Source organism: Orbicella franksi, chromosome 2, assembly GCF_964199315.1.
Source record: "Orbicella franksi chromosome 2, jaOrbFran1.1, whole genome shotgun sequence".
In the NCBI taxonomy this organism is placed as follows: domain Eukaryota; kingdom Metazoa; phylum Cnidaria; class Anthozoa; order Scleractinia; family Merulinidae; genus Orbicella; species Orbicella franksi.
Genome location: NC_138146.1, coordinates 13,920,935 through 13,943,293, shown reverse-complemented (window position 1 = coordinate 13,943,293; position 22,359 = coordinate 13,920,935). Strand labels below are relative to the sequence as shown.

Below are 22,359 nucleotides of genomic sequence, written 5' to 3'. Positions count from 1 at the left end.
CCGGAAAAACAAAATAGTGTAGTAAACGGGACAGAAGTGTGGATCATATACAAACGACAGCTCTGTAGGGTTAACGGAGAACAAATCTTGCATCGATCTGTAATAATATACTTAATGCCTAAAATGGGACTGGACAATATTTTGGGCATCTCCTCGTGTTTTGTTCTATTACCTCTCACATGCTTGCGGGTTGTCCATTCATTTTGCAGTGAGATCAGTGATGATACGATGTTTTAGAATCAGATATGTCATGAGCATGGGACAGTGGACAAAATAATAATAATAATAATAATGCAGAGTACTTGTGGGGGTTCGAATTTTGGGTGTTGACAAATACCGTAACCAAGGGTTGTCAAGAGTTTCATTCGGTATCGTTTCCCTGAACAAAAATGTATTGCCCTTCACTTATCAAGTCTTTCAAATGTCTCCGATTCTCTTGTTGAATGTATTTAAATTGTCTGTTTGAAGCAGGGAAAAAGTGATTTAGGGGGTACTGTCGACTTTTGTGCCGAATTTCCCACTCTCGAAGTATTGCTGATTAAGAACGAATCATCATATCCATGATGTCAAAGCTGATTCAAAATTTTACCTAACAGATGACCAGATTAAACTTAAAAAACGCGTTAACTGTAAACTAAAAAGTATCCTCGTGTCTAGACCACCAGCTAACACATCACGTTCGATATCACCTCAAAGAACGACCTTGTCATGACTTTTTTATGACCTTTTGTTGGGGCTCATAAAAAAGAAAGCCCGATCATCTCGGGAGAGCTTGGCTTCATTTGGAACTGACTTCTCTCGACAAACATCTTGGAGTGTATCAGATAGGGTCTGGAAAATTTTACATGTAAGACTTACCTGGTAGTTTTCAACAACGTACTATAACTGCGATTTTTCTAAATATTTATCGTTTATTTCTAATGCTTTTTAGTTTTTACACTCCGAACAAGATGAATGCCAAAAAATAGTTTATTCTCGATTAACACTAAAGATGTTTGGATTTTTTAAAATATATTTCTTTAAAAATACAACGCATGCCTTCAGAGTGATTAATTCGGCATTTAAAACCAACACTCGGTTTTCGCATATACAACAAACACAGCGAGAAAGAAACTCGTCGAAAAAGATACCTGACTGTTATAAATCATTTCGTTTCATTTGAGATCACACTGCGATCTCTGTATGGCAATAAGAAGACTTGATGGCTGTTTAAAACAAGCACTTTTTAACGTTTGTAACCCTGAACGTGAAGTTCATACCGTTGTTAGGAGGAAAGTATAAGAAAATGTAGATTTCAGACCAAATAACATGATCCAGTTATAATCTATAAACTGTGACCAAAGGCAGTCGTTGAACAATTTTTGTATTCCGTCTCAATTCGTAACTATCTGACCTTCTTCGAGGAAACCATTGTATGGCATCTAAATGTACGACACTGCCAAACGCAGTGCTGTTACGTAGGAATCTACAAATCTAAGCATAACAGTATTTTCTAGTGTTGAACAAGGCAATGTGGAAGTGCTATTATGCACCATTTGACAAAAGAAACAATAATACCGAAGGGCCAGTAGAAGCTGGTACGACGACATCAATGTTTGCGGCATTAACTGAAGGGGTAGTCGCTAAACTGTAGATTGCCGTCGGCAGGGAACTGGTCAAGACATCCCGAGTGACCCAGCTTGGAACATTTAGTAAAGGAACCGGCAGAGTAAAAGGCCCATCCTGTGTTATGGCCCGTGTCCATCCAGTGCTCCGCGTGCCGATATATCTTGGGCCCATATCGATTACGAGCAAAAAGTCCGGGATTGCGCATCACAGTGACCCATTGCCCAGCAAACTGCAATTTAGTTGGCCGCTGACCGCTCGCTACAAGCATCTCGGACTCCATCATGTGTTGGCCATACAGTTCCAGTGTCCAGCGGGTTGTACCCACTCGGAACTTGCCCCCAGCCTGCCGGCCGTCCGCGCAGCACCACAGCGACCCATCGTCATCACTGAGGCTGTAACCAGCCGCTGAGAATTTTGGACGAAGCTTTTTAAATGCCGTGTAGTTGGCTGTTAAAAAGGTAATGTCAGCGTCGCGTTCCCATGGCAACACCTTGTTGAATTTGACAGCACCTGAGAACAAGTAAACTCATATAAATTAATTTGTCATGATTCATCCATAGGATTTTAAACCAGGAGCAAGTTTAGAAGTTATTTCTCAGTCAATAGTCAGAAAGCCTGGTGGAAAGGACCGCCATGCTTCTTCAACATCAGTTAACACCAAATCAATCCTATTTGAGAAATGAAAGCTGTTGAGCAGGACTTCGTGTGGCACTGTTTAGAATACTACACAAGGTGAACACAAGATGGCTCCTTTTTTAAGACTGCAAGAACACAACGTCTATGCAAATGAAAACTATTGAGTTTCTTTGGCAAAATGGAGAAGGTCAGTGCAGTGCAGCAGGAAAGAACTGAAATACGATCATTTAGCTGTCCCAGAATAAAATCAAATGGTGCGAGTTTGTGGATGCCCTATGCTTCTCCATGGGGCCATGAGGATAAGTAGTAAGTAGTTTGCGAAAAGAATGTAGGATTTTCTTTTTAACTTTCCCACTTGACGAGGAATGAAAGGGTAAAACGCGTGAAGAATATTAAACACGTACTCTGGTTCAATCTAAGTAATGTTTGAAAGAGGAGCAGTTACCAAATCAAAACTCCGAGAAAGTATTAAGTACATGAACATTTCTTCGTCTGTGAAAGAAATTCTAGTTTGTACTTTAAGTCAGTGGTACTATTGTTACCTAATAACGTTCCTTCCTGCAGCTCACAGAACAACCCTGCGTCTTCACACTCCTTCATGACGAATTTGATCGCGTCCGCCAGATTTTCTAGATCACATGGCGGAACACCGAGCCCTGTATTAAAACTACAAGCTCCTGAGTTGGTGTGAGAGTGACCGCGTCTGCAGCCATACCAGCGAACTCTACCATCGGAGTCGACCCATTTTTTTACTTCCCACTTTTGAGCTAAGCTGGTGTACTTATCGTCCGGGATCTCCCGTGGGTAGATGTTGAACATAACGTCGGGACAGCTGACGACTATCTTCTCTGGGTGCTTGAGTTTCAAGCGCCAGAACAAGTCCTGGAAGACACCGAAAGCTAGCCTGGGAAGAAAAAGTACAAAAGATCACTAAACTGAGGTCCTGACCCAATTCTTAGTAGTCACTGATTACCTCTTACAAACTGAGCGGGAGGGCCGTACTGGGAAACACTGACCCAAGGTCGTGGCAGTCGTACAAAAGCGACCGAGGGCCAACACGGTAAAAACCCGCATACAAGAACCTAGAATTTTCGAGGTCAGACTTAACAGGTTCTTATATTTTAGGGTAGTTTTTACACAATTCAGGCTGATTAGGTTCTTAATAATTTCTTATTTTTCAGAGGTTGTCGTGGTGTAACCATCGGCAGAAATACTATACTACTAATACATAATGGTTTAGCACTTGCAGTTTCAACAACAAAAATGCTTGCCTTGTTTGCTTAACAATAACATACAGAACAAAACATGTCAGAAGTTTCTCGCACAATTAAAATACAGAATTTATACCATCAAAATTGGAGTGACTTTTTTCGTATAAGAACCTATTTTTCTTTGCCAGCCTGAAAATGTTCTTATATTTTTGGGTATTTAAATGCCAAATTTCAGCCTGTAGGTTCTTAAATCACTAAGTTCTTATATGCGGATTTTTACTGTATTCCCCAGTACGGTTCGAGCAAGCTAGGTTAGTAAGTAGTTTATGACATGGCAGTCACTGGCTTTCGAAAACAAGGCAAGCCAACAGATATAGAGACTGGTTGTAACCTGGATTTTGTTGAGATATTCAGCCCACTCAATGTTTTTCAAACAATAAGAAGTGAAATAAAATATCGAGTCATCTCGTACAAGCGTTACCGACACTTTGATTGGGTGATTCTCCCTTGAGTTCTGATTCACTTATGTGTGTTTTTTTTATCCATTTGTGTTTGTTGGGATTGCTAGGACTACTTTGGGTGCGGTTGACCGCCCCATGTCACACTTTCAACATCACAATACAAGATCCTGTTGTTTTTACTCACTTTTCATCTAGTCCAACTTTCCTGACTCCCTCAGTTTTGGCCACAAAAGGACCAGACAGTACATCACACACTACACACTCAGTAAACGAGTGGTAATAACCGCCTCTAAAAAACGCCGTCCAGTTTCTAAATGTCACTTGAAGACAGCCTATGTCCCACTCCCCCCGGAGATTACGATGGCTCCCCCCGGTGATGACAGCATCGTTGTTGTCGCTAAGCACGCGAACGAGGCGCTCAAGGTCTACGTCATCAGTAAAGTGAGTAATATCCGGGGCAAAGAGGACGTAAGGCGTGGTCACCTCTTGGAGTAACTTGGACCATGTCTCCCCGTGTGTCAACTCCTTAGTGACTATGTTCTTTAAATTCAACTTAAGTTTTGTTAACATGTCGACTGGCAGCTTTTCCTTCGACGCAGATGCAATTCGTATGTTTGGATAATACTTCGCGATGCCTTGGAAAACTTGGAACTGATCTGCAGCCGACAGCTCATCGGGTAAAATAACAATAATTGTGACAAGTTTGTTAATGGGAACAAACTCCGTACAATTTTGCCGCTGGAAACCTTTTCTGAAATAAGGATAGCCGTAAGCCAACGTCTTTCCCATAAATTGTTCGGGACAGACCTCTTTCTTTGGTACAGAAATGGACCTGTCTACAAGAGAACTTTTTTCATCTTGAACTCTTTCTCCACCTAAGGATTTTATTACACTATTTAACGATTCAATTTGTTTTCCAATGCGGTGAAAATGTACTGCGTAGGATACTAAACCGCGTTGTGCCTCGGTAAGTTTCACGGCAATACGCTTTAAGTCATCAATCAACTTCTGTGAGTTTTTGATATTACTACCCGGTGCATCTTGTTTCACTTCAGGTATCTGCGTGATCACAGCCTCAGTTTTAACGGACACAACCTGTTCAATGCTGCCCTCGGGATTGGCTTGCACGCCAACCCTCTCCCTCACTACCCGCATTTGTTCGCAATCTGGGCCTCGTGTGGTTAGCAAGCCAAGCTGGCTGAAGAACTGTACCGCTAACAAGATGCACATAACCAGAGCTACACGAGTGAGGGCCCATCGCAGCTTTAAACGACTCATGACGCGGGCAATTCCTCAGCGCTGCACCACACATCGAACTTCGGAGTTGTTCTTCTTTACTGCCCGACTACTGTCTCTATCTTGAAAGTCTACAACGAGACAGATAAAATAAGAAATTTAGTAAGACCAGGATAAATTATGCCAAAATGCTACGACAGAGAACTTAAAAGAGCTGAAATTTTCAACGTTTAGACGTTACACGTAATCTGAATTTAAGCCAAATTCGATTGCTATTGTTTCTTTTCCCTTTTTTTGTAAATGTCTTAAGCGCAATTAACAAGAACAAAGACTCCCAAGTCACATCTATGTGTTAAACTCAGAACTTACCATCAACTTGATTTTATTTCAGTGCAATTTGGCGCAACTTATTTCTGGTGGCTGCACTCAAAACATTCCGCCGTGATTTAACTTCAAGTAGTACCACAACAAAACTACCGTTTTGATAAGCCAATTTATACCACCAAGCTTCATGAAAAAATGCCCGCCACCAGATAACATAACCGCAAGGACTGAACACAAAGCTTGTTGAAATGTTTTGTTGCTGTTATCATTTGTTACATCGGTGGTCGGCATGTTACAAGCCAATTCAAAAGCTCTTTATAGAACAGTGATCATAGAGCATGCTGCTCGTAAACTCGAGTAGGTGAGGATATTGTCACTGATAAAGCAAAATGATGACTTGTGGTAAGACCTTTTCATTCATTTCATCATCGGTAATTGGTGACAAATGAAGTGCGTTTAGACAAATCATTTACAGTAAAATGTGAACTTTCTCTTTCAATATACAATTAAGCGTTGCTTAGATTGTTAAAAGCTTTGAATATTACCACCACAACCTTTTCTTTCACCTCTCCACTCAAAAATAGTCAATTACAACATCTTGGAGAAAAAAGAAAAGGATTCTTAATATTTTTCTTATTACCGATGGAAATACGACTGTTGTTTTTCATCACAACCACAGGGAGCAGTAAAAACATCGCGTGTTGAGCCACGGCTTACTATCTCGGGATACGCGTGTTAATTTATTCCACTAGAATCGTCAAAACACATGTATTCTATCAACTAATACAAAACTTAAGATTAAAAAAAAAAATAAAATAAAACACGAGTTTTAAAATTTCAAGTTCAAGTTCATGTTTGGTTCAGCTTTACTGACTTGGCAAGGGATAAAAAATACCTATACACACACAAAAAAAATCAAACAGTGAAAGCTACATAGTCTATTCGGTGTAGCAGTATAGTGAAGTAATAAAACAGACTTTGTAAAATAATATGTGTAGCAATCAATTGCTTGGCCATTTCATGATTCATTCCTTACCGACGAGCTCTTAGAATGAGACTAATACTAGACGATTGCAATTACTGAACATGCGTCCTTACATTCGAAAGGTCTCCAGCCTGAGACTACTGCATTGTCGTAAAATTAAGTTGTATATTTAATGTTCTCGTTTCATAACAATTGTCTCATTCTTGTCTGCATAGGCAAAGTTGAAATGCTCCCCCACAACTGGAACAGTTATTATGTGAACTCTTGGTCTTTGGCCATCGTAGCTTGATTAAAAATATAACACAAACAGCGGTGAATGCATGCTTTTAAAATGTTTATCACCGCTGTTTATTATATTTTTACTCAAGTTATTATGTGACTGTTTTTAAAGAACAAGCGATCCCTTTCAATGAATTTATACTTCGCACACTGTTTACTTCGTCTAAAAGAGATCACCAGACCTTGTTTACTTTTCCAGTGTAACAAATTGAAATCCAAACACTTTCAATTTGCCAAAACGCGCAACAAATTAGGTAAGTTGGAGAGAAAAATAGGTCTGCAATGCCTAAATGCAGAAATCTGCAATTGTGTCAGTTCGTTAACTGAGTACGTATGCATCATCTGTCTTACCACTGACTCGACGACAGCTTTGTTCAATCTGATTACCCTAGAAACTAGTTATGTCTACTACAGTTCTACTCCTTAGGACAGACCGTGACTAAAATCCATAGCTTCATCTCACCGGCTTAACTCGCAGTCCAAGAAAATAAAAATAAACAAAGCCACGCTGAGGTGGTCAATTTACTTTTTTCTATTATTGTTTTAAAGCAAATTGATGTAGGTTAAAAGTGATGAGAATAAAACATCTGGTCATCTGAAGGAAATGAAAATGAAACTCTTGCAAAACAGATTACAGAAGATTTCCAAAATAAAACATTGACGTACAAAGACGGACATGTATGGTAACAACAGAAATCGTATTTCAGTCTTCTAAATACTAAATGATAAGACATGAATTTTCCATTTTATTTAAATTAGTTTAGTCGATTGGGACGTAACGGCATGGAAGCTTAGCGTGCACGGCTTGACTCGTGTTTTTCGCTCCGACCGAACGAATATTGGCACCGCTAGTTTCTGCTTCATGCCGAATATATTCGACCAGTACTGATATGGATGCCGGCTCGCAATGCGATAAAATCTAACATATCAGTGGTCTCTGAACAAAAAGATAACCAGGAGAACTAACCTAAACAATGTGTTCAGTTCCTATCAGAAAATTATTGTTATCTATTGTCTTTGTAAATGATTCTGAATACACAGAAAACGGCACGCAAACCGACGAAAACAACAAGGAACAAAAAACAAGCAATACTTGAATCCTCTCGACTTGTATTTACTATTTTAGTGTTTTGATACGCAGAATTACTGGAATAGAGACATTTTTCAGCTTATCTATCTAAAGACCACAACTGAAAAATCCAAAACATTTTTCGCAATGCAACGACGAGTACTTCCATTTGAAACAACCAGCGCTGCAGAATATTTATCAATATTTAATTTTCTTGCAACGCCACATAAGGTTAAATTTTCGGCTGCGAATAAACGAGCATTGAAAAATGAGCGAATTACTTCTAAAACTTTGTCAGCTACACCGTCTTCTGTTACGATCATTGTGAAAACGATAAACCTATTTAAAATTCACGTTTCCTTTCATAATTCATGCGAGCTGCTGGGCGAATTTTCATTCTTCATTCCAAATTATTTACTTTGGGTTTCGAAAGGAAACAGAGCAACAGACGCAACACTATTCGCTCGTTAGGTTTTTGTGGTTATTAAACCTTTTCGAAATTCGGCGAAGAGACAATTCGATTCTTTGGTTGTGGGTAAATTCAAAAGCCATTCATCCAGCTCTGACTATCTCGGTTTAATTCTTTGAAATTGTCACAATAGACCACCCTTGAAGACTTTCTTCCATCTTCAAGAAATAATGTTTTCGCTTTCTTATTTTTTATAAGCTTCTTCGCTGTCTACAACGAACAGCAAATTAACTCTGATGTGAAAGCACAAGCAAAATATCCATACGATGCCAATAGCTAAGGTTGTTCAAACGAAACACGCCAAGATAAATTGCAGAATGTATTTTTTAAGTTTACTACTATTTGTCTATATTTCCTTTTAAGCCGACACTGCGACTTAGACTGTTTTGGAGTTGCTTTGTGATCAATTAATTTTTACGATAAATTTTTGCATTCCTTATTCTCGTATTTTTCGTATTTCACTTGTTTACATCATGGACGCGATCAAAAAGCATGACAGCTCGATGATCTACATCGACAACAACCTCAAGGACTCGCTGGTACTTACCAGTAAAAGGGCAATGCACAAGTAAGGCGCATCGTGCAACTACATGTCACATACAACAACAGATTCGCTGCTCTTTGTAACATCCATGACACCACCGATAAAAATCCGCTTGTTCTGCGCAACGCTCAGCGGAATACACCGATATATCATACCAGGCTAAACATGTGTTGAAAAATTAAAATGCAATTCTCGAAAACACCTGTTTTATCGTTTTATTCCGACGCCCTTAAAACGATTGGTTTGCGGTACAATTTAGTACTTTCTCGGATGGCTTATTTATTTGGAATATGAACTCAGCATGCCGAAACATACTGTGGTTTCATTTCTTCACATGCTTTCTTCTGCTTTTTCTTCTCGTCTTAGTGTATTTCTCGCGACTTTGTGAAGTGTAGCCTGGGGCGCGAGAAAGCTATTATTTTAGTTCAAAGTGTGATTATTTTTAGTTATCATGAATGTTGCATAAATTATGTCTAGGGTTATATTTTGGCAGCTAGCAAATTGGATATATATTATATGGCTCGCTAAAAACTATGAATTTATGGCTGCATGTTGTGAAATGGTTAATTTCTGAAACAAAAATCAACTGAAGGAAATACGTCGAGATATCGATAAGAAAATGAAAGAAAAAAAGCCAATTACCAGGGTCTCTTAATAATTCAAATAATTCGCACAACATATACAACTCTAATTAAAAAGCAGTCGGCGGGGTTTTCTCTTTTCTCTGAGAGAAAATTAAGTATTAGTTAAATAATGTATGCTTTTACTAAGTGTCTGCTTTAAATCTTTGAAACAGCCTGTACAAAAAATAAAATAAAGTAAGGATAATGACAATAATGATCCGTTATAAAACCTTGGGCGCAAAACCATAGACAAGGCTATAGACCTCTTTAGCTTGGGCGGTTTGTTTTCCCATTGCAGACCACGTGATGATTCTCTTGAGAATTCTTGCTTTCAAATTTTTAAATAGTCGCATGTCTATGAATGAATACCTTTAAGATGGAAAAAAGAAAAATTCTCTAGAGAATATAACGTGGTCTACAATGGGAAAACAAACCGCCCAAGCTAAAGAGGTCTATACTTCTTCTGCTCGCTCTCTAGAAGGAGAAGCTGCATACTATTTCACACTTTTTGTTCACTATATGGATGAACATATTGTGTATTCTGAGTATGGTGTTATTTCTTTGGGTTCGGGTTTACTCGCTTGGGCAGGAGAACTTACAAATGAAAAAAAATATTAATGAAAGAATGATTTCTTATTCGAACGAACTATTTCGTTTACTTTTTTGCGCCGAGAAACTCTTGACACGGAACAAAAGTAACAATAATTTCACATTTCAAATTAACATCAGTTTTTGCCGTCTGGTTTCGGTGGTCAATCAAATTTTGGTCAATTAGTTTTGGGGACCAATTAAAGGTCAGGTTATACATTGTATCTACATCACCGTTACATTGCCGCAATATGTTAAATGGTGTGGCCGCCATTCACTTAGCAACTTGGCATCAATTGGTAGATCGATGCTGTTGTACAAATATGGTACTGCGAGTTAAATTAGAATAAAGAACGTCATCTGACGCTATCTGTCAATTGAAAGCGTTTCTTCTGACAATTTTCGACTCACAACAACACGGAACTTGTTTTTCTCTTGTTTTTCTCTTCTTTTCAGGCATTCACTGAGAAGTTAAAAAATCATCTTTGTTACGTTTACATAAATTATTTCCTTATACGAAAGGTGGGAGCTAAGAGTTTTGTATTGGTGAAGGGAGAGAAGTTTTGAGCTCGGCGGACAGCCTTAGTATGACATAAATGTTATCCCTATATTTCACTTTTTGCGCAAGAAAATGTGCTAACACGCCCGACGGGTCTATGAAATGTAGAAGAAAAACAAAACTGCTACTTTTAGGTTGTGAGATCTACAACCTATGAAATTTACCCATACGCCAAGACCAATAATGTGTGTTGCTCGCTCAAAATGGCTTATTGTGTTGCTTCTCTCACCATAATTGTCAGTAACCAAGCGGCTCTCTGGATCTCTGAACTGAACGCTTGTTTATCAAGTTTTTTGAGGGTTAATTGCACAAATGATAATAAATAGTTGGCAAACGAACGCGCTGTCAGGACTACAGAAAAATTAACCCACTTAATGGCCATTGAGCCAGAAGAAGGAAGAACAAATTAAACGACGACTATTGTACATATCACCTAAATCTGCCATGCACTAGAGCAAGGCAGTGAAAGCAATTCCAGTGAACAGTAGTGAGGAAACTAAACTGGTTCGGTACCGCTTGCGAGTTTCAGTAAAAAAAAAAAATCGATCTTCGAGCTTAACTAGGAGCCAGAAGCAGGAACCCGGGAGAAGGAAGAACAAATTGAACGACGATTATTGTACATATCAGCTAAATCTGCAATGCACTAGGGCAAGGCGGTGAAAGCAATTCGAGTGAACAGTAGTGAGGTGTGAAACTAAACTGGTTCAGTACCGCTTGCGAGTTTCAGTAAAAAAAAAAATCGATCTCCAAGCTTAACTAGTTACGAGTAAACTGTCATATTATGCAATTTTTGTTTTCTTCTTTATCCAGTGTCACATCGAAAAATTGAGAAAGTTCACCAGCCATGCTTCGTATGTTCTATAAGTAGGACAATTTCGCGTTTTCAAACAATTAGGCAAGAAAAAAAATAATTTAAAACGCGAATATTATACATCAGTTGAGCATATTTTATTGAAAGTGAACATATTCCTTTCAGTTGACAAATAAGAGCAAACTGTCTTGCCAGAGGCGGTTTTGAACAACTATAAACGGAAGTTAGGACCTACCTTAACCAATCTCCACCGTATACGCTGCTTATGTGACTCGGAACTCCAGTAATGGTTTCTACGGTGTGAACAGGGCCCCTAAATAACAGATACCAAGCAGATTGAAACGGTAAATAAAACACTACGTGTCATACTATTGAGAACAGCTGTGAAAACACTAACCAAAGATGTAACAAAGATTTAACTCTGTCTTGCTTTGGTCTCAGTGCTTCTAAGTTCTCTATCAAAAAACCATGCTTTTCCGGTCCCGATCGCCGCCCTTGCTCTTTTGCCAAGACCGATAATTATCAGAGCACGATGTGTGAAAATTTTGATTATAATTATCACTTCTGAGTATGAAGACAACTGAATAAATATGGCATTTGCAAGAGAAAGGATCAGTTCCTTAGAAACTGACACATCAATCAATATTCAAACAGCAAGCATAATTTAAAAAAAAACATATCGCTAAAATTTATCTTGTTTCCGAGACATTTTCGGTAAAATGTTTATCTTTTCGATGCCCAATTCTTAAACGACGTGGAGTTAAAAATGATTAAATATTGATATTTAACCTGCCAATGATCCGCGGAAACTCAAAGTCATTTTGTTTGTCCATCACACTCAGACTGAGCTATCCCACAACTGCGAAATGTATTTTAATACAGTGTTCATTTCCATGAAAAAAAAAACCCATAAAAAATCGCTGCTGTGCTCACAATAACCAATGGGTGATCCAGACCTGCAGCGAGGGGGAGGGGGGCGGTTTTGTTTTGGTTGCCCTGCCGGCTTTTCTTCCTTCTGTGATTTCTCCTTTTTAAACCGAAGATTGGGGGCCTCCCCTAGATTCGCCACTGATAACGCCGAATTTGCCGGGTAATTTGACGTTGTTGTTTTGCAGAGAACGGCAAGGAAATGAAGCAATATTTATTTCGCACGAGCAGAACCATTTCACTGTACAAATCACTGAAGGTGAACCTTTTGTTTCGCGGCATTGCCCAGTTGCCGACGTAGTCAATTGCTTCAGTTGCTTCAACTCGGTAGCAAATTTCTTAAAGCCTTTGTTTGGTACACAGTTAGAGAGCCGTACTGGTCGGTTAGTTTCTTCAAACTCCATCCGACAGGGTTTGCATGTACACAGTTTAAAATAGCGCTTTCTGAGAACGAGAAGCCTGAGCGACAATTTCATCTGAGTCGAGTTTCGAAAGTCGGCTTTTTGGTGAATTTTCATCCAAACAAGCTCAGGGTTGTAACACAAAATCTTGTGGAAAAACATCGCGAGAAAACGAAGAGGAAATTAAATAGAGTTCAAGTGGAAGCACAATTGCGCATAAGCTTACATGTTGCTGTTGTTTTTCTACGAGTAAGGTCTAAAGTAATGTTGAGATATGTGGCGGAGGTTTCTACTAAATAATTATTACTCGAGAATATTTTGAAGAACTTTGAACTGTAAAAACAACACTGGTGAGACCGAAACAACAACAGAATGATTTAAAGAAAACTTATTAGATATCTAAGCGATAATAAGGTTCTCACTCTATCACTTAAAAGCTTAATTTATCCATTAGTTTACAAGCTCAGTTTAACTATGAAACTGATCTAAACTGCGAGATTACAAACCAACCGATGAAAGAGACTCGACAACAAATAAGGTTAACGACAACTTCAAGTATGCTACAAAACTTACTGCTTCAGGCAATCATAAGTCCACAATTGATTCATTTGCCGGAATAGTCCTTTTGACGAAGAATCGAAGACATTTTCTTTCACAACGGCTCACAACTTCTAGTCTGGCCGGGTAGCATCCATCGAAAAACATTGCCGGCGAAATTTTGGCGCAGTGCGTTTCAATTTGGCGGGAAATCTATATTTGGTGAGATCGAGTGGATGAGATCCGTTCTATATAAAGCTGTGTTGATCCAACAACGTCATAATTTCGGCTTTAATTTAAGGGGAGTGGAGTGTAAAGGTCATGGATCGATGAACCTCTAAACAACGGAAGTGCATGAATCGTGGTGAGTTGTTTTACATGTAAATTGTTTTGCATTTCAGATTAACACGTAGCATCTATGATTAAGTGACACACAAATAGAGGCCGGACTCCGAGCTTGTCAATTCACACAAGGACACAAAGGGGTACGTGATACTCAGTGGAAGAAAAAAAATTGCGAGTTTCAGGAAAATGCTTGAGCTTGCCCGCAAGCCGAGGTGCGAAAGCCGAGCTCGGAACGAGAATAGAATGTCCGAGATTTTAAAACCTGAGGGCGAAGAACTCGCGGAATAGAAGCGAAAACGCTGCGAAGGACTACGAGACAGTCTTAGGAAATATCTCGCAGCACGTGCAGGACTTCGCAGCACTACAAAAGAAACTTGACTGAGCGACTTCTTCCAAGACTAATGAAAGCAGATAACCAGCACGTTAGAACGTTTGAATGTTCGTGATTCAAAGTAGACTTAAACGCATTGCTTGACTTACTAGTCGCCATGAACCCTGGCGGGTCTAAAACACAAGTCACGAGTCACAGGCTATTATTGTTTTTACCAATACTGAAACAACCTTAAACCTTAACTAATACTAACCTTAAGCCTAAACATTGTCTTTGTGTGGTATTTAGGCCTAAGGTTAGCATTAGGAAGGGGTTAGCGTTGTTCCAGTATTGGTAAAACAACGATCCGCGACCTGTGTTTTAGACCCGCCGCATGCATGAACCCACCTAATACAAGTTTAGTCGGATTGACAACTAATTCAGCATGTATAAAGAAATACATCTCATACAGACATTTATCTCGAATTTAGCATTTGAAAGACGTGGTAATTCAGTTGCTTCACTCACTGCACATAATGAATAACCCTGATTGTCTTTGTTTCTCAGTGCAAATTGGCAATATAAGCGGAATGTTTCTTTCTATCCACTCTAAACGGTCGAAAACTCGAGTGAAACTCGTCGTGTAGAAGAGAATAAGAGCTGTCTTGCTAACTCTGTTTATCTTTGGAATGCTTTTCACTTCTACACATAACTAAGGGAGCAAAATCTAATCAACAGTGGACTGAAGCAAATTAAAGTGTTTGGCTTCTTCTCTCAAAATTCTCTCGATTTCAGAAGGAATTATTTACTCAATTATGTTATACACTGCAGTTTCTCCGTGATTGCACCGAAAAGGTATCAGCATACAAATTGTCTAGCGAAGGAGCTGTTGCGCCTCCACGTGTTTTGAATATAAATAGGCGGTCAGAAGTGATAACTTATCATAACTGTTAAAGAACAGTTCATTCAATTTCTCCCATTTACCTAGTCTTGCCACAAGTCGACCCTTCCTTAATCCTTCGCTTTTTACTCTTCCCACTGTATCCTTGTGAGTAAAACCACTGATTTAAAGCCTGCAAATGCCCTCTCCAGTCAAAAGTTGAAATCACCACAGAACTTGATTACTAAAGCGAAACGCCAGTAGTTAATGAAGCTGAACTCTATCTATGCTAATAGAATGCTGTCAGGGTTTGAGTCATCTTTGTGGCCTCATCAGACATTGTGTCCCTCTGGGGCAATTGCATAGGGCCAAGTAGACAATATCAGGGAACAGAAAACATTCTGTCGTTAAGCCCGAGAAAAATTAAAAACACATTAAATAATGCTGTGGCTGCTTTATACATACACAAGGAGTTATTTTTCAGTTTTACATTTTGTGAATTTATACTAATACTTTGATTCCTAAACAGTAATCAAACTTGGTGCCTAATGCACAATTTAAAATCAATTTAAAGGGCCTTCTCAGGTTAACTGCCGTGTAATATATCTCTTCATTTAACATGTAATGTATTCACGTATCTTTCTAGCAGAAACACGTAAGGCTTATTTCCAAATGATCGCAGCGATAGCTACAGAAAAATTTGAGGGACCCTTTCTACTACCAGTTCCATATGCTCGCTACTATCGTAGAGATGTATTGTTCTCCGCTACTATCGTCGAGATATACTGTTCTCCTATTCCAGGAGCCCATTGGGATGGGCTCCTGCCCATTCTATGTAGATAAAAAGTAAGTATGTTTTTCTTAATTTTATGTTAAGAATTGCTAGGTTCAACCAGTTTCGTGCAAACGTGTAACACGCGGGAAAGTGGTGGCCGCGGTTTTGCCTGCTTACTGATTGGCTAAACCACATCTTGTCTCTGATTGTGCCTCATGTACACCACCTAAACTAGTTTAATTAAGTCTGTCAGATTAAGGTTTTTCCAATTTGTCAATTACTCTTTGCAGTCATTTTGAGAAGACAAATTTCAAATAAGTTTGCAACCATATTTTAATCAAACAGGTATTGTACCCAGTTCACACCAACATAAAATGAACACAACTCGTTCGTTAAGCGTATCAACACCTAACCAGATCTACTCTATCCCATAATTTTCAACGAAATAAAAGCCATCAAGTTAGCTGATGTAGGAGTATCGAGATTTGAACACTCAATTTTACGTCCCAGACATTACTGTATTAAGTTCGTTTTACTTTTGCACGGTTACTTCAAGGAAGTCCATCCAGGGGTCAAGCATTACGTAATGAGACCGAATTGTAGTCTGGGTCATTTTCCTGAAAACGAATTTACAAGGTTATACTTTACACCTGCAGTGCTTGTTTTGGTCCTCGAGAGATCTTTTGATTATGTAGGTTTTTTCGCTTTGGTGCGGTTTCGAGTTTTTTTGAAAATTCGTCAAGGAGTTTGGCTGAAATAAGTGTGTTTGAAATAACGAGAAAACGATAAAAATCATGTTCCTGGATGTTGCCTAATTCTCCTCATTCGCTATCGGTCTTGTTGACGAGTAACCCCTGTGACACTTCCATCCGACAGCACTTATTAAAATAGCTGCCTGGGGAAATCTTCACTATTTCGCGATAAATAAACAATTCTTTGAAGCAGGACGTGAACAGGAAGGACAATGTCGGTGGACGCACTTAAAATTAGTTGCAGGTGCAAGCGGTTCAATATTGCTGTAAAATTCAAATCAAATATTCGAGATAAGCTCAAAGCAGTTTAAGGTTAAGTCGTATTTCTTCAGATGTAATCACTGATATCCTTATCAATCTCAAGTCTGCAATGTTTAGCCTCGCCAAAACATAAACAAAATACTGTTATAACATGCAAATTATAGCACAATGCAACGACCAACAGCAACAACCGCAGACAATTGTGATCGCCATGGCGATAGTGAGCGGTTCAAGAAAGACAGAAATAACATGTGTTATGGACTCGGACTTCTCATAAACAGTAACAAAGCAAAGGTCTGTATTAGTGTTAGTACCAAGACAACACAAATGATGGGTTAAGATATTGACCTATATGTAAATTGAAGTATTTTCAAAACTATAATATTTTCCCATACTTCCAACACCGTTTCGTTAAAAATATGACTGTACAATACTAGTTTTAATGACCAGTCATCAAAATTACACGCAATTGACCTGACCGAGTTCACGATCTGTTAAAAAAAAATTGCATATTCACATACATTACTTAACGTTTGCGAAGGCCTAAGATCGCACCCAGTGAAACTTACCCGCCGAGTTATAGTCACGGATGTAATGTCGCCCAAAACTTCTGAATTCGTATAGCCAGTCAGTCTGCATGGAACTGGACATTCAGACCGACAAATATTGGTGAAATAATCAACGAACGGTTTCATTCAGAAGAGCTGAACGTTTGCCAATTAAATATTTTATACGACTTGATGCTAGCCCGCAAACAACATCGCAACATGAACGCCATGCGTCCAGAACTGTTTAACGTGCTGAAAAATTTAAATAACAAAAGAGTTTGAACGCATTAATTTCGCAGTACACATTGTTGTTCTCTAATTCATGAATTATTTAAGTACCTGATTGTCATGTTTATTGCTGGAGGCACTCTTCGATCATGAAGAAATGTCAAAACAAAGTAGCTCAAAGTGAACTGCCTATTGTTGCGGGGACGTGAGGCAGCGACAGACAGCGACATCCCCGTTTTTGAGAAAAGGTTCTCCATGAAATTCAGCTGGTTCAAATATGTGCGTCACGAAGCAGGAACAAAATTGCCTCAATTTTTTGAATTTTTTGTGAAAGGGGGGGGGGGCGGGGGGGGAGGGAGCGGGGGTTTGGGAGGAGAATTGCTCTCCGACATCCTTAGTTATGGGGTAAACACCCCATTCTCGCTGGAACACTTATCCTGTTTGAGACCCAAAACATGTGATTTTCCTTGCTCTTTAAAACCAAGGCATTTTAAGACCTGCCCTTAGAAAATCGCCACGCTTTTTTGATATACATTGCATTTGTTGTCTTTGTTTGAAAATTTATGACCCCTAATACAAGGGCAGGTAAATGATGCTGGTGGTCACTTAAATAATTCATGCTCCCCCACAAAAGGGCCAAATATGTAAGTTAACTTCGAACCAAACTAGCTTAAAACCACACCCAATTTGGAACGATGCATTCGCGAACTTTTGAAAGCTATGAGAACACTGTAAATTTTAAAAGCTTCGCACAACAAGGAAACAGTAAATTAAAAAATCCAAATACTTTTAGGTTGAAAAAATAGTCACAATCTATCAGAGCAAAGTTAATGAAAATTCAGAATTTATCAAACAGCTTATTAGAGAAATACTGTATTTATAAGAATAAACTTAACGGATTTACGACAATATGAACGGAGCTTAGAACGCCTTTATTTCTCTGTTTATCATTAAGCACTCTTAAAATCCTTCTCTGATGAGTTTCTATTCTTCTTATAAGAAGTAAAAGCTGCTGGATTTTAGTATGATCACTGAGAAACCTGTTTAACCAGGTTGATCTTTTATTTTTTCAGTCCAAACATTGTCTGAGGCCCCGACCACACTATAATGTGGATAGATGAAAACGAAGGCTTTTGAAAACGGTACCGATGTCATTTCCATCAACGTTTTCGGGCGTTTAGTGCGGACGATGGGCGAAAACGTATCAAAAAGTTTGCGTTTTGGAATAAAAACGAATTAGTGTGGACAGGTGACAACAAAACGAAAACGCTAATATGGTCGAAAATATTTTGCTTCGTTTTCGTTGAGACGGAAATGAATACAAATGCATTAGTGTGGTCGGGGCCCTATTCGATACATTTCAAACGTGGCCTCGAGGCCTCCTGCCCGAATTGCAAATTTTCAGTTTGCCAGTAATTCCCTTTTACAGACTAGATACCGAAAATTTAGCAGTTCGGCAGAAAGCCTCGGTGTCATGTTTAATAGAATTCGTGAGAACAGATTTGCGTGACATGCCCGGAGGTGAGTTAAGCTTATTAGCGCATTCAGAAAAGAAAGAGAAATGGAAAGAGGCCACGGTAGATTATAAATGAACCAAGCAGGATAATTATCACGACTGACGATGCTTCCTTCCTCAAACTTGTCTTCTGAACAGGATTTGGAGTTTTCATGTTCAGGTGAAGGACATGAAGACTCGAGACAACACGCACGCACAAACACGAACATGAAACAGATACTATATTTGTATAGATGCCAGAATCTTCAACTTTTCATCTGTAGCGACGGGGAAAGAACCTGTTGTTTTCAAAGCGTCTCTATTAGCTAACTTAAACTCAAAGAGTGATCTATCCAGCTCTCAAATGACAACAATAGTTCAGTTTCCACTGGCTAGCACACATTCAACATAGCTGCTTGAATTTACTTTCTAACAGACCACAGAAGAATTTGTTACTTCGAAATAACTTAATGATGCATAAATGGATACAGTTAGCTACCATGTTCTTTCCATTGAGGTAGATAAACCATGGGGGGACCTTTTTCAGTTTCCCTATGGTCTAAATTAAGCTGACTTTAGACGTTCTTCGTGATCTGAGTAACATCGAAAGCTATAATTGTCAATTATATGCGTGATGTCGTTTCGTGTAAACAAGGAAAGGACCTTAAAATTTCGTTCGTAAAGGATACAGAAATTGTGGTTGGCAGCTCGGGTCAGAGAGCAAGATCTATTCTTGCTCATGAGTCAGTTTGCAGCGAAATATTAGACCTGATTCGTTAATTACGAGCACTTACGATAGCTGCTTTTATAAATACCGTATCAGCTGTGGTCTGTATACTACTTGTAGCTGGGTGCCGTAAAAATAAAAGAACAGTAAGCTGTTACCTCAGTTGATAGCTTCGTGGGGTCTTTCAAGTTCTCTGCCCTGTATTCCAGCGATAAGAAACCTCAAGATTCTTTCTGCGATGAACAGTCTGTTGAGATCGGTTCAACCACAGGGAAACGGAATGCTTTGACGCGGAAAATCGAAACGAACACTGTCCGAGGTCAATGATGTCATTAGTGCGTGACCATTTATCAAAGCAACCTACTTAGTTCGGTAGCACTTTCCCATCATGTACCAGTGGCGTGTGGCAGGGTGACGGGTGACGGGTGACGGGTGGCGGGAGGCGGGAGGCGGGTGACGGGCGACGGGTGGCGAGTGACGGGTGTTGGGTGACGGGTAACAGGTGAGGGGTGAGCAAAATACAAACCGCCCAAACCATCAAAATCGCGTTTTGATATCAAGTTCCAGTGGAAGAATATTACATAAATTGACTACGTCCATCAAAGGTGATTTCGATATCCAGATGCAAAGAGCATTAAAAATCTATCAGTTGATCAATAATTATTTCAGTATCATTTATCAAGTACATTACAAAATGTATAGATAAAAAACTATTCAAATATTCTGTGGTGATGCAAGGTGCACCAAACGAAACAGGACACTGACAACTGACACATCGCGGGTAGCCCAAGCTCGATTTATGATTGCAAGGTTCTCTTGATGAGTGTCTATACCATGTTCGTGGCGGGTCTAGGAAGAGGGCGCAGGGGTTGCGCTTCCCTCCTCCTGAGATGAAGCCTTCTTCTGTGTATTCGCTTTTAAAATTTGTTTACCTCACTAGTCAGTTACGCCATCCCTTAGTGGTGCACCATCCTGGATTTGCCCCTGTGTTGGCATTATTCAATAGCAGAATGTAAGGATTTGTATTGAGAAAACGGTTGTATTCAAAATTGTAGAGGTGAAAAACTATTTAAAACCGCCACCAGCTACCCGCCCCAAAAAATTCTCACTACGTCATTGTGTCACTACGTCAATCGGAATTTCTTCACCGGAGTTTCCTTTATTTTACGTTAGCGGATTTCCCGACGCGATACATGAATTACTGCGTCAGGCTCGAATATTGTTTACACCCGCTTTCAGTGTTACGTGTAAAGCAACTATCTCTCGACATGCCATTTTTCGACATGCTATGTAACCTGGCCTACGTCAAAATGTAAGCACAAGTGGATTCTTTTAATACGGACGACCTCGACTTTTAGTCATGGATTTATCTGACATCAAACTAAGGCTAGGAGCATCAAGAAAACATTCTGTGAGTGATAAATCGACTGCTTTGAATGTTTACTTCTTTCGAATATTAACTGAGCGGTAGCGGCCCAATTCTACCGGAAGTCACTATTGAGATCCGATCGAGTACACTAAAATCGTTTGAATTATCCCGTAAAACGGGAGTCCACAATCTTCTTCATTCATTTGAGGTCAGTAATTATCATATACTTGTCATTTGTCCCGTTAATAACCGGAAAATGTGCTAGTTTCACGGGTAAACCGTATTTCAGCCGTTTACATAGCATGTGGAAAAATATCGCCTGTACACGTAACACTGAAAGCGGGTGTAATACGGGCAAAAACGACTGTTTCGAATCCAGTCCAAAATATCAAATTACAAAGTAAAACCAAAATCAAAGACACAACAAGATTAACTGTGTGTTTTCTTCTTCAATCGCGATTTTGTTCCTGGTGAAAGAGCCGGAAGTACGTACCCCCGCAACTAATTGTTGTCGTCTAAAAAGCAGGTTTTTGGTCTTTACTGCATTTGAGTTAAACAATTTATTTTTTTTTGTCACAGACGCTTCGCAGAAGTACATTCATGCTTATCTCGTTTTATATAATATGTCAAATTATTCTCGCATTTTGATTGGCTCAAAACTTCTGATCTATTGGAGGACAGACGTATAGATGACGCCATTATCAATGGTGTTTGTTTTGTTTCTTTATTATATAAAACAATTAGACTCCATGTTTCTGTGAGCTGCATAGGCTTTTGTACATTATGCTTTGATTTCCCCACTAAAATGCTCCACCTTAATACTCCATTTTTCCCACTAAAATGCTCGGTCTCCCCCCAAAAAGTCACTAAAATGCTCTTAAATGCTCTAACATGTCTCACGAAGGCGACTAAACAAACACGGCCGCCTTTAATTTGACGCTAACCTCTCCTCAGTCTCGTAAAAAATTAACTAACATTAAACTACATATTCTCGTAAAATATATTGTTATTTCTATTTTCTGTGGGAAAAATAATGATTTTCGCTCTCCACCGGCCGGAAGCCATGAAAGACACGAAAGGCGCCCTCACTCTCAGGTTACAAATACGGAAACATTTTTCTCAAATACTTCCCCGTTTGGGCGTAGACGCAAAAAATGTTGCAGAAGAAAATACTTCTGAGAAGCAAATGTTTTCGCATTTTTTCAAAAATATTCTGCTCCCGCAGCAATAGACCATTCCACGGTTTCTGATGCCATCTTGCTTGGGGGGCGAACACAGCAGAACTTGCAGTGGATGTATGAGAAAAGTTAAAAGTTTGATGCTCAATAAATGGAGAGTGATTTGACTTTTAAGTGTTTCATGATTTACAAGGAAAAGATACCCGGCAGTGTTTTTTGGACA

The 22,359-nt window shown here is 39.2% G+C and overlaps 2 protein-coding genes across 6 annotated transcripts in view; both read right to left on the bottom strand.

Moving 5' to 3' along the window:
* The window catches only part of LOC145478128 (ribose-5-phosphate isomerase-like), a 52,700-nt gene that overhangs the window by 19,049 nt on the left and 11,292 nt on the right, over positions 1–22,359 (bottom strand). The gene's annotated exons all lie outside the window — the stretch shown is intronic.
* On the bottom strand, positions 915–20,883 carry LOC145478102 (uncharacterized). Of its 5 annotated transcripts, none has more exons than XM_081456012.1 (5): positions 19,748–20,883; positions 11,639–11,716; positions 4,101–5,283; positions 2,787–3,148; positions 915–2,118 (listed from the first exon to the last, which is right to left on the bottom strand). In XM_081456012.1, exons 3-5 carry the CDS (start codon positions 5,192–5,194, stop codon positions 1,604–1,606), a joined length of 1,971 nt encoding a protein of 656 aa, XP_081312138.1. In that variant the 5' UTR covers positions 5,195–5,283; positions 11,639–11,716; positions 19,748–20,883; the 3' UTR covers positions 915–1,603. The 5 variants fall into 5 exon arrangements, with proteins under 5 accessions (XP_081312138.1, XP_081312139.1, XP_081312141.1 ...); XM_081456013.1 differs by lacking the exon at positions 19,748–20,883 and adding an exon at positions 11,801–14,074; XM_081456015.1 differs by lacking the exon at positions 11,639–11,716.

Coding starts and splice junctions, on each gene's coding strand:
- LOC145478102 (XM_081456012.1), bottom strand. CDS start 5,194: ATGAGTCGTTTAAAGCTGCGATGGGCCCTCACTCGTGTAGCTCTGGTT. Junction 3,149..4,100: donor AAAGTTGGACTAGATGAAAA/GTGAGTAAAAAC, acceptor TTTTCTTCCCAG/GCTAGCTTTCGGTGTCTTCC. Junction 2,119..2,786: donor GCAGGAAGGAACGTTATTAG/GTAACAATAGTA, acceptor ACTTGTTCTCAG/GTGCTGTCAAATTCAACAAG.